The 12,704-nt window shown below is 46.5% G+C and overlaps 1 protein-coding gene across 3 annotated transcripts; it reads left to right on the forward strand.

The window, feature by feature from the left end:
- Nucleotides 1-502: 502 nt before the first annotated feature.
- On the forward strand, nucleotides 503-9,977 carry LOC120939767 (oocyte zinc finger protein XlCOF6.1-like). Of its 3 annotated transcripts, none has more exons than XM_040352102.1 (5): nucleotides 503-608; nucleotides 1,629-1,774; nucleotides 4,932-5,111; nucleotides 5,190-5,301; nucleotides 9,014-9,977. In XM_040352102.1, the coding sequence occupies exons 1-5, from the start codon at nucleotides 548-550 to the stop codon at nucleotides 9,820-9,822; spliced, it is 1,308 nt and encodes a 435-aa protein (XP_040208036.1). In that variant the 5' UTR covers nucleotides 503-547; the 3' UTR covers nucleotides 9,823-9,977. The 3 variants fall into 3 exon arrangements, with proteins under 3 accessions (XP_040208036.1, XP_040208037.1, XP_040208038.1); XM_040352103.1 differs by having other exon boundaries at nucleotides 503-590; XM_040352104.1 differs by lacking the exons at nucleotides 503-608; nucleotides 1,629-1,774 and adding an exon at nucleotides 1,796-1,918.
- The last annotated feature ends 2,727 nt before the right edge of the window (nucleotides 9,978-12,704 follow it).

The following is a 12,704-nucleotide window of genomic DNA, read 5'->3' on the forward strand; positions in this document are numbered from 1 at the left end:
CAGGGGAGGGGGGGGGGGGGGGCTTGTAAGTACTAATGATGTATAGGAGGAGGGGAGACTCTCTGCACAGTCCATGGACAACTATCACACCATGGATTATCATTACACGATTCATGAAAGAGAAAGTAAACACAAAGTGGCTACAAGTAAATGGCCGCCTCTTTATAAACAGAGTGGCTACAAGAAAATGTCTGCCTTTGTATAAACATAGTGGCTACAAGAAAATGTCTGCCTCTTTATAAACAGAGTGGCTACAAGAAAATGTCTGCCTTTGTATCAACACAGAGTGGCTACAAGAAAATGTCCGCCTCTGTATAAACAGAGTGGCTACAAGAAAATGTCCGCCTCTGTATAAACACAGAGTGGCTACAAGAAAATGGCCGCTGCTGTTACAGTAGTGTGCTGATTGTTGTTACTATGGTAACCAGAGGACGGGTTGACTCCTGGAAGGAGAGATGTGTACTTCCTGCAGGTAGGGCCCGCCCATTCCTCTCCAATCACAACGCCCACCACACTGACAGCAGACAATTTGTAAAGAAACCGGGGGATGTTCGGGGTGTACGCCCAGCAACACCAGGCTCCGCCCACCGGTACTGTCATTATTATTGGTTAGTTGCACATACCCCGATATAAAGGGGGGGGGGGAATGTGGGGACCCTGATATAAGGGGGGCACTGTGGGGGACACTGATATATGGGGGGGGGGGTGGAGGCTGTGGGGACCTTGATATAAGGGGGGGGGCTGTGGGGACCCTGATATAAGGGGGGACTGTGGGGACCCTGATATAAGGGGGGACTGTGGGGACCCTGATATAAGGGGGGACTGTGGGGACCCTGATATATGGGGGGGCTGTGGGGACCCTGATTTATGGGGGGGCTGTGGGGACCCTGATATATGGGGGGGACTGTGGGGACCCTGATATATGGGGGGGCTGTGGGGACCCTGATATAAGGGGAGGGACTGTGGGGACCCTGATATATGGGGGGGCTGTGGGGACCCTGATTTATAGGGGGGGCTGTGGGGACCCTGATTTATGGGGGGGCTGTGGGGACCCTGATATATGGGGGGACTGTGGGGACCCTGATATAAGGGGGGGACTGTGGGGACCCTGATATAAGGGGGGGCTGTGGGGACCCTGATATATGGGGGGGACTGTGGGGACCCTGATATAAGGAGGGGACTCTGATATAAGGGAGGGACTGTGGGGACCCTGATATAAGGGGGGGACTGTGGGGACCCTGATATAAGGAGGGGACTCTGATATAAGGGGGGGACTGTGGGGACCCTGATATAAAAGGGGGGGGTGACTCTGGGGCTAGTCCCTCCTAGGGGGCGGGGCCACTATCACACTGACACCAATGAATTTTTCTGTAGACATTTTCTCATTGTGTTCATTTGAATGACAGTAACTCTGTAGCGGATTCCTCCATTATTTACATCCATATCTTACATTCCTGAACATTTATTATATGAGGATAAATGTTTTCTTTCTGTTGGGTCACGGAAGGATCTGAAAGAATTCCCCCCGGGCCCCGGGCCCCCGGGCTCACTAAGATTGGGCCCCCGGTTGTAGACTTTGGTTATGAAGGATAGAAGGCTTCTTCTTACAACTTGATTTACTTTTCTAGGACTGTCTTCCCCCCGGAATATTCCGCGGATCTTTCCCCCGAGGATGGAGGAGGGGAGGAAGGAGATGATGGAGGAGGGGAGGAAGGAGATGATGGAGGGGATATTGAGCCTCACTATGGAGTTCATCTACCTGATGACGGGAGAGGTGAGGAGGATTCTGGGAATTTTATAGTGATGTCATTCGTATACAAACCGGAAAAAAGTGTCTCTTAGATATAAATTCTTATCAGTATATATGAGATCTAATATCTCAGAGAGCTTGTGATGTCATCACTGGATCTACAATCAGGTATGTGATGTCATAGAAGGGATCTGATTAGCATGTTGATGAGGGGGGAGGAACCAGAACCGGAGAAGACAATATAGAAGGAGGATAAACTTCAGCTTAACCACTTCAGCCCCGGACCATTTGGCTGCCCAATGACCGGGCCATTTTTTGCGATTCGGCACTGCGTCGCTTTAACCGACAATTGCACGGTCGTGCGACGTTGCACCCAAACAAAATTGGCGTTCTTTTTTTCCCACAAATAGAGCTTTCTTCTGGTGGTATTTGATCACCTCTGCGGTTTTTATTTTTTGCGCTATGAACAGAAATAAAGCGGCAATTTTGAAAAAAAACAAAACAATATTTTTTGCTGTAATAAATATCCCCCAAAAATATATAAAAAAACGTATTTGTTCCTCAGTTTAGACCGATACGCAGGGGGGTACAGGCAGTACACCTGTAAGGGGCCTGGAGGTCCCCAGGGGCCCTGACGCCAACCCCCTTTAAAGGGGTCCGGGGGGCCCCATTTTTTAATTTATTTTTTATAAAAAAAATATATTTTTTTAAATATATTTTTATTTTGTTTTTTATTAAAGGGACAATTTTTTTTTTTTTAGATGTCCCAAGGTCCCCAGGGGCCCGGATGACAACCCCCCCTTTTTTTCATATTTTTTTATAAAAAAAAATATGTATATATTTTTTTTATTTTTATTATATATATATATATAATATTATTTATTATTAAATATTATTATTATTGCCATCCAGAGGTCCCCAGGGCCCCCGGATGGCAACCCCCCTTTTTTTTTATAAAAACATTTTTTTTTAATATTATTTTATTTCTTTTTTTTTCTTTTTATTTATTTTTATTATATTTTTATTAAAGGGCTCAGAGGTCCCCAGGGCCCCATGTGGCAAACCCCCCCTTTTATTTTATTTTTTATAAATGTTTATTTTTATTTTCTTTATATATTTTTATTTATTTATTTTTTATGAAAGGGCCCAGAGGTTTATTTTTTTATTTGTATTAAAGGGCCCAGAGGTCCCAGATGGCAACCCCCCTTTTAAAAAAAATATATATATATTTTTTATATATATATTTTTTATTTATTTTTATTAACCACTTAAGGACCGGACCAATATGCTGCTAAATGACCCAAGGGGTTTTTACAATTCGGCACTCCGTCGCTTTAACTGACAATTGCGCGGTCGTGCGACGTGGTTCCCAAACAAAATTGGCGTCCTTTTTTCCCTACAAATAGAGCTTTCTTTTGGTGGTATTTGATCATCTCTGCGGTTTTTATTTTTTGCACTATAAACAAAAATAGAGCGTAAATTTTGAAAAAAATGCAATATTTTTTACTTTTTGCTATAATAAATATCCCCCAAAAATATATATAAATTTATTTTTTTCCTCAGTTTAGGCCGATACGTATTCTTCTACCTATTTTTGGTAAAAAAATCGCAATAAGCGTTTATCGGTTGGTTTGCGCAAAATTTATAGCGTTTACAAAATAGGGGATAGTTTTATTATTATTTTTTTTACTACTAATGGCGGCGATCAGCGATTTTTTTTCATGACTGCGACATTATGGCGGACACTTCGGACAATTTTGACACATTTTTGGGACCATTGTCATTTTCACAGCAAAAAAATGCATTTAAATTGCATTCTTTATTGTGAAAATGACAGTTGCCGTTTGGGAGTTAACCACAGGGGGCGCTGTAGGAGTTAGGGTTCACCTAGTGTGTGTTTACAACTGTAGGGGGGTGTGGCTGTAGGACTGACGGTCATCGATTGTGTCTCCCTATAAAAGGGATCACTCGATCGATGCAGCCGCCACAGTGAAGCACGGGGAAGCCGTGTTTACATACGGCTCTCCCCGTTCTTCAGCTCCGGGGAGCGATCGCGAGGGGGCGGCTAGAAACGAAAAGGCCGCGCCGTCGTCCCGGATCGCTCCTGAAGCCACGGGAACCGCCGCATGTACCGGGGGGGGGTCCCGATCGGACCCCTGACCCACGTCTAGGCAGGGAATTACAGGTACGCCAATGTGCCTGTACGTGCCATTCTGCCGACGTAAATGTACATGCGGCGGTCCGGAAGTGGTTAACCACTTGAGACCCGCGCTATTGACAAAAGACGTCAACAGCGCGGCTCTCAAGTGCCAACTGGACGTCTTTGGACGTCATTTAAAGTGCATAACCCGCACGCGCCTCTGGGGGGCACGCAGCGGGTAAACACTGTCCCGGCGCATCGCTGGGAAGCCGATGCGTGTACCTGGCGGCCGCGATGTCCGCCGGGTACACGCGATCGTCGGTAAGACAGCGGGGACGTGGCGCTCTGTGTGTAATGGTGAGGTGTAAACACAGAGCTCCACGTCCTGTCAGAGGAGAGAAGACCGATCTGTGTCCCTTTTACATAGTGACACAGCATCGGTCACCTCCCCCAGTCACCCCCCTCCCCCCACACAGTTAGAACACACCCAGGATACACATTTAACCCCTTCCTCACCCCCTAGTGTTAACCCCTTCACTGCCAGTCACATTTATACAGTAATTAGTGCATTTTTATAGCACTGATCGCTGTGTGTCCTAGGGAGTAATTCTAACTGTGGGGGGGCTGGGCTACCAGTGACATGACAGTGATCACTGTTCCCAATGACAGGGGGCAGTAGATCCATGTCATGTCACTAGGCAGAATAGGGAAATGCCTTGTTTACACAGGCATCCTTCTGTTCTGCAGCTTCGTGAAATAATCGCGGGAAATCGGCGGACATAGAGTCTGTGGGTCTCGCGGGCACGGTCACGAAGCTCGCGGCAGGGGGGCGCGTGCGCGCCCGCACAGTGTGAAATTCAAAGCAACGTATATATACGTTGCTTTGCGCAGCCGTGCCATTCAAACCACCTAAACCTCAATTTTTGTCTTCCCTCATTGACTCCAGTGCATTTCACAAAAATGGTAAAAATGTTACCCAAATTTTCTCTTTCACCAGTTCTTAGAATAACTTACTGTATTTGTGTCTCGTATAACACACAGGAATACACAATGGTGAAGAAGACGTCTGGAGATCATGTGACATTCAGCAGCTATTCCCGTGCCTCAGAAGATTGGAGAACCGCCATGGATCCTCCACCTCCATTCCTGATACCAGAGAGGAACAACGACAAGAAGATTCTGGAGATCATCAACAAGATCACGGAGCTTCTGACGGGAGAGGTGAGCGGTGCCGGGAATTCTGGGGCATCACCCGGGATAAGAATGTCTGGATGGTGACTCTATCATTTTGTGTGTCAGGTTCCTATCAGGTGTCAGGATGTGGCCGTCTATTTCTCCATGGAGGAGTGGGAGTATATGGAAAGAAACAAGGACACCCTGATGGAGGACCAGCTGCCCCTCACACCTCCAGGTAAGAGGAGGTCATGTTTGTAGAGGCAATTCTATGTATTCACCATCCACATGAGGCAACATGAGCGACATGAATGAATACAGTTGTCTGCAAATGTCTGCAGGTTTGAGCTACAGCCACCATGTTGGGGGAGTCAAAGTCTTGACTGGTTATTGGTTTGTCAGGAAGGGAGGGTTAGAGCAAAACCATTAGAGCCTTCAAAGTGAATGCAGTTCACATCGGAAAAAGATATGTGCCTACAAACCAGGGAGTACCGCATCGTGCTCTTTAAAATCTTTTTTTTTTTATTGACTATTCCACAGAATACACGGCCTTAATACAAAGAAGTTGACGCGTTTCAGTATGACTGAGGCCGATTGAGTATGAAACGCATCGACTTCTTTGTGTTAAGGCCGTCTTTTCTGTGGAATAGTCATAAAAATAAGGCATCTATTTGGATTTTACTATTGCAGTTGTGCATGATGCACCTGTTTGCTTGAGGTATTTTATCCATCTACAGGGTTGCAGCAGCTTATCTTATGAAGTTATACTATACCAGGGAGTAGACTCTGAAGTAGTTAACTATGTCCATGTACTACTATGTCAAATCCTGTAATTTACTTAATTTACATCATTACACTGATCCACCTGAACCACTGATCCTCTACCAAAACCATTAACCCTCTACCTGAACCAGTGACCCTCTACCTGAACTATTGACCTTCTACGTGAACCACTAGCCATCCACCTGAACCATTGACCATCTACTTGAACCATTGACCTTCTGCCTGAACTATTGACCTTTTGCCTGAACTATTGACCTTTTGCCTGAACTATTGACCTTTTGCCTGAACTATTGACCTTTTGCCTGAACCATTGACCTTTTGTCTGAACCATTGACCTTTTGCCTGAACCATTGACCTTTTGCCTGAACCATTGACCTTTTGCCTGAACCACTGATTATCTACCAAAACTATTGACCCTCTACTTGAACCATTCGCCTTCCACTTGAACCATTGACCTTCTCCCTGAACCATTGATCTTCCTCCTGAACCATTGACCTTCTGCCTGAACCATTGACCTTCTGCCTGAACCACTGACCTTCTGCCTGAACCACTGACCTTCTGCCTAAACCACTGACCTTCTGCCTGAACCATTGGCCATCTACCTGAACCATTGACCTTCTACCTTAATAATTAACCTTCCACCAGAACTACTGGCTATCAAACTTAACCACTGGCCATCCACCTAAAACATTGACCTACCTGAACCACTGATCATCTACCAAAACTATTAACCCTCTACTTGAACCATTCGCCTTCCACTTGAACCATTGGCCTTCCCCCTGAACCATTGACCCTCTACCTAAACCATTGACCATCCACCTGAACAATTGACACTCTACCTGAACCATTGGCCCTCTACCTGAACCATTGACCATCCACCTGAACCATTGGCCCTCTACCTGAACCATTGACCTTTTGCCTGAACCATTGACCTTCTGCCTGAACCATTGACCTTCTGCCTGAACCATTGACCTTCTGCCTGAACCACTGACCTTCTGCCTGAACCACTGACCTTCTGCCTAAACCACTGACCTTCTGCCTGAACCACTGACCTTCTGCCTGAACCACTGACCTTCTGCCTAAACCACTGACCTTCTTTAACCACTGAACTTCTGCCTGAACCATTGGCCATCTACCTGAACCATTGACCTTCTACCTTAATAATTGACCTTCCACCAGAACTACTGGATATCAAACTTAACCACTGGCCATCCACCTAAAACATTGACCTACCTGAACCACTGATCATCTACCAAAACTATTGACCCTCTACTTGAACCATTCACCTTCCACTTGAACCATTGGCCTTCCCCCTGAACCATTGACCCTCTACCTAAACCATTGACCATCCACCTGAACAATTGACACTCTACCTGAACCATTGGCCCTCTACCTGAACCATTGGCCCTCTACCTGAACCATTGACCTTCTACCTGAACCATTGACCTTCTACCTGAACCATTGGCCATCTGCCTGAACCATTGGCCATCTGCCTGAACCATTGGCCATCTGCCTGAACCATTGGCCATCTGCCTGAACCATTGGCCATCTGCCTGAACCATTGGCCATCTACCTGAACTATTGACCTTCTACCTTAATCATAATCCTTCCACCAGAACTACTGGCTATCCACCTTAACCCCTGGCCATCCACCTGAACCATTGGCTATCCTCCTTTAACTCATGTAGACTGACAGTCACCACCCACAACCCCTCTGTATGCAAAACACACCTGCATTCATCCTGACTGGCTGCCCACATCACCTGTCATGTTTATAATCACTATACATTATGTGACTGGAGGATAGAAGGACTGTTATGAGATCTATACACAATGGTGGTTAGTGGGAAGAATGTCCCTTACATTGGTGATCAGTGGGAAGAATGTCCCTTACATTGGTGATCAGTGAGAAGAATGTTCCTTACATTGGTGATCAGTGGGAAGAATGTCCCTTACATTGGTGATCAGTGAGAAGAATGTTCCTTACATTGGTGATCAGTGAGAAGAATGTTCCTTACATTGGTGATCAGTGGGAAGAATGCTCCTTACATTGGTGATCAGTGGGAAGAATGTTCCTTACATTGGTGATCAGTGAGAAGATTGTTCCTTACATTGGTGATCAGTGAGAAGAATGTTCCTTACATTGGTGATCAGTGAGAAGAATGTTCCTTACATTGGTGATCAGTGGGAAGAATGTCCCTTACATTGGTGATCAGGGAGAAGAATGTCCCTTACATTGGTGATCAGTGAGAAGAATGTTCCTTACATTGGTGATCAGTGGGAAGAATGTTCCTTACATTGGTGATCAGTGAGAAGAATGTCCCTTACATTGGTGATCAGTGGGAAGAATGTTCCTTACATTGGTGATCAGAGGGAAGAATGTCCCTTACATTGGTGATCAGTGAGAAGATTGTTCCTTACATTGGTGATCAGTGAGAAGAATGTTCCTTACATTGGTGATCAGTGAGAAGAATGTTCCTTACATTGGTGATCAGTGGGAAGAATGTCCCTTACATTGGTGATCAGGGAGAAGAATGTCCCTTACATTGGTGATCAGTGAGAAGAATGTCCCTTACATTGGTGGTCAGTGGGAAGAATGTTCCTTACATTGGTGATCAGTGAGAAGAATGTTCCTTACATTGGTGGTCAGTGGGAAGAATGTTCCTTACATTGGTGATCAGTGGGAAGAATGTTCCTTACATTGGTGATCAGTGAGAAGAATGTCCCTTACATTGGTGATCAGTGAGAAGAATGTCCCTTACATTGGTGATCAGTGAGAAGAATGTTCCTTACATTGGTGATCAGTGGGAAGAATGTTCCTTACATTGGTGATCAGTGAGAAGAATGTTCCTTACATTGGTGATCAGTGGGAAGAATGTTCCTTACATTGGTGATCAGTGGGAAGAATGTTCCTTACATTGGTGATCAGTGAGAAGAATGTCCTTCATACAGAAGGCTAAAAAGATTATTGATGTCATGCTGATGGCTCTGCCAGGGGGTGTTGGCACAGGAATTATACAGCCACCATGAAGTGGAAGGCCAATCAGCCACAGCTCAAGGAACCTCTAGTAACCTCTGGAGGAACCAGTGGACTCTGGAGGAAGTTTGATAATGGCTTTTCTAAAGAAATAACTTTCCATACCTTAAATATTTCTTCTGTCCTGCAGATGAACGACCCAACAATAACATTATAGAAATCGCCTTTCCTGATATAGAAGACGATGACATCTCATCTGATTCTTCGGGGAAACACTCCGTCAGCTCAGATCTCCATCCCGAACTTCACTGTGAAGATCTGTCTTCTCCTCCTTCCACCCATGAGAGATTTTACCCCGCCATCCTCCCAGCCACCAATCGGGAAGTTAGTACAGGAGGAGAGGCGCTCCCGTGGTCTGAGCACAGTGAGTGTCTTATGGAGAGAACTGAATTTGTTTTATTCCAGGACAGTAAAACGGGGGAGAATCTGTATTCCTGTCTCGAGCGCGGAAAGTGTTTTCCTTACAAATCGCACCTTATCAGACACGAGAGCGCTCACGCGGTGAAAGGGCCGTATTCCTGCTGGGAATGCGGGAAATGTTTTTTATACAGATCGGCTCTCCTCCTCCACGAAATGATTCACACGGGGGAGAAGCCATTCTCCTGTTCCCAGTGCCAGAAACGCTTTAACCGCAAATCGACTCTCAACAGACACCAGATCATGCACACGGGGGACAAGTCCTATTGCTGTTCCGTGTGCGGCAAATGCTTTTCCCAGAGACCTCATCTTCTAAAGCACGACCGAGTCCACTCCGGGGAAAGGCCGTTTCCCTGTGTAGAGTGCGGGAAACGTTTCTTCCAGCAATCTGATCTGAACAGACACGAGAGGGCTCACAGAGGGGTGAAGCCGTATTCCTGCTCCCAGTGCGGGAAGGGCTTTTCCCAGAAGTCCATACTTACCAGACATGAAAGAATTCACATCGGGGAGAAGCCAGATTGATGTTCCGAATGTGACAAATTGTTTCTCCGAAATCGATCCTCATCACACGTCAGGAAAGTCACACGAGGGTGAAGCCGTATCCATGCTCCCGGTGTGGGAAGGGTTTTCCTGTCATTTTTTTTTTATCTTCTCGGACATGAAAAACTTCATCAGGGGGACAAGTCATCAGTCATTTTCCGACGTCACAGATCTCACCCCAGTCTTTTGCTGTATTCCCACATGGAGAGGAGGTATTAAAAGCAAGACGTGCCTTCTGTTACATCTGGAGGTTTCTAAGTTGGGACGTGGCAGCTCATTGTGTGTTTGCACAGATTTGGTGTCGCCCACCAAGCTTGGAGGTGCCCCCCCCCCCACAAACAGTAGATGTGACGTATACACTCTGAGGGCTAGATTCACGTAGAATCGCGTAACTTTTTGCGGGCGTAACGTATCCTATTTACGTTACGCCTCCGCAACTTTTACAGGCAAGTGCCGTATTCTCAAAAAAAAGTTGCGGCGGCGTAGCATAAATAGGCCGGCGTAAAGAGGTGAAGAGGTGGGCGTGTGTTATGTAAAACAGGCTTGACCCGACGGGATTGACGTTTTTCCCGAACGGCGCATGCGCCGTCCGTGGAATTTCCCAGTGTGCATTGCTCCAAAGTACGCCGCAAGGACGCCATTGGTTTCGACGTGAACGTAAATGACGTCAAGCCCCATTCACGGACGACTTACGCAAACGACGTAACTTTTTCAAATTTCGACGCAGGGAACGACGGCCATACTTAACATTGGTACGCCGCACTTACGCCACCATATAGCAGGGGTTACTAAACGCCGGGAAAAGCCTAACGTAAACGGCGTAACTGTACTGCGTCGGTCGGGCGTACGTTCGTGAATTTGCGTATCTTGCTGATTTACATATTTCGACGCGTAAATCAGCGTACACGCCCCTAGCGGCCAGCGTAAAAATGCAGTTACGATCCGACGGCGTAAGAGACTTACGCCTGTCGAATCCAATATCTATGCGTAACTGATTCTAAGAATCAGGCGCATAGATACGACCGGCCGGACGCAGAGATACGACGGCGTATCTGGAGATACGCCGTCGTATCTCCTCTAAGAATCTGGCCCTGAGATCCCACCTTGTGCCGAAATGTTCTCCACTTCTGGGGCAACAGTCTAAGCACCGGTGGGTTTAGGGTGATCATCACTGGGGTAGGTTACCCATGGAGTTGTCCCTAAACACACACAGAAGCGCCCGTATGTTTAACAGAAACACACCATTCTCGGCACCCACTGTTGCAATGTCCAAATAACTCTCTGCCACGCCCAGACAGGAATGTAACAGAGTTAACAAAACTCTGGCTGCTGCAAAGAGGCAAATTATCTTTAAGGTTTATCTCTAGGGCAGGGGGCCAGTTTACTGTCCTTCGAACTTTAGGGGGGCTGGACTGTGGCCAGCGGGAGTATAAAATGTCCTGGTATCAGTGGGAGTCAACAGTGTCCCCTCTATGGTATTAGGGGAAGGAATAGTGCCCTCGTCATTGGTGTCAGTGGGAGGAATAGAGCCCCTATAGATGGTGTCAGTGGGAGGAATAGTACCCCATCATTGGTGTCAGTGGGAGGAATAGTGCCCCATCATTGGTATTAGTGGAAGGAATAGTGCCCCATCATTGGTGTCAGTGGGAGGAATAGAGCCCCTATAGATGGTGTCAGTGGGAGGAATAGTGCCCCATCATTGGTATCAGTGGGAGGAATAGTGCCCCATCACTGGTAATAGTGGGAGGAATAGTGCCCCATCATTGGTGTCAGTGGGAGGAATAGTGTCCCATCATTGGTGTCAGTAGGAGGAATAGTGTCCCATCATTGGTGTCAGTGGGAGGAATAGTGTCCCATCATTGGTGTCAGTGGGAGGAATAGCGTCCCATCATTGGTGTCAGTGGGAGGAATAGTGTCCCATCATTGGTGTCAGTGGGAGGAATAGTGTCCCATCATTGGTATTAGTGGAAGGAATAGTGCCCTCATCATTGGTGTCAGTGGGAGGAATAGTGTCCCATCATTGGTGTCAGTGGGAGGAATAGTGTCCCATCATTGGTATTAGTGGAAGGAATAGTGCCCTCATCATTGGTGTCAGTGGGAGGAATAGTGTCCCATAATTGGTGTCAGTGGGAGGAATAGTGTCCCAATCGTTGGTGACAGTGGGAGGAATACTGAAAGAGTAAATGATTGTTTAGGTCCAGCGTATGAGATCCCCCTCCCCAGCAACCAGCACTCTCCTCTTCTCCTTGATGCTCTGGTGGTGGAATGTTCCTCTGTGTCTTCATATTCAGTGCAAGGTTATGGGCCCTACATTATACATCAGACGACCTGCGACTGATGAAGCATGGGGTGGGGGGGGGGGGGGGCTTGATGTGAGGGGCTGCTGGGACCAGTCTAGCAGCATGCAGGGAGCCTGCAGGAGGGATGGATCGGGTAAGTAAAAGTGCGCCCCCCCTAGACCTAAACAAGCATTTAATCCTTACAGGTCAGGGCGGCTCCACTGCAAGGGAGGATCATTATTACTTTCCCTGGAGTTCAGCTTTCATTTCTTTGTAGAGCAATCAGAGATTCAGACTAAAGGATTTTTTAAATATAATTTTAATGAAAAGAAAAAGGTTGCAAGAAAATATTACAAACCAACAGTAAAATAAATGAGATTAAATGTGAAAAGTAAACAAATGTTCCCTGGTCTTTGGTTGTGTGCAGAGTCAATCCAATCTGACGTATGGCAGTTGCTGACTGTCCCAGTCCCGACTCTCTCTTTATCCTTAGAGGGCTAGATTCAGATAGGTCAGCGGATCTTTAGATCCGCGTAATCTATCTGATTTACGTTACGCCACCGCAATTTTTTGAGGCAAGTGATT

Source organism: Rana temporaria, chromosome 5, assembly GCF_905171775.1.
Source record: "Rana temporaria chromosome 5, aRanTem1.1, whole genome shotgun sequence".
In the NCBI taxonomy this organism is placed as follows: domain Eukaryota; kingdom Metazoa; phylum Chordata; class Amphibia; order Anura; family Ranidae; genus Rana; species Rana temporaria.

Excerpts from the sequence above, each read along its gene's own strand:
- LOC120939767 (XM_040352102.1), top strand. The coding sequence starts at position 548 with ATGTTCGGGGTGTACGCCCAGCAACACCAGGCTCCGCCCACCGGTACT. Across the intron at positions 609-1,628 it reads CGGTACTGTCATTATTATTG|GACTGTCTTCCCCCCGGAAT; the intron begins GTTAGTTGCACA and ends TTACTTTTCTAG. Across the intron at positions 5,302-9,013 it reads GCTGCCCCTCACACCTCCAG|ATGAACGACCCAACAATAAC; the intron begins GTAAGAGGAGGT and ends TCTGTCCTGCAG.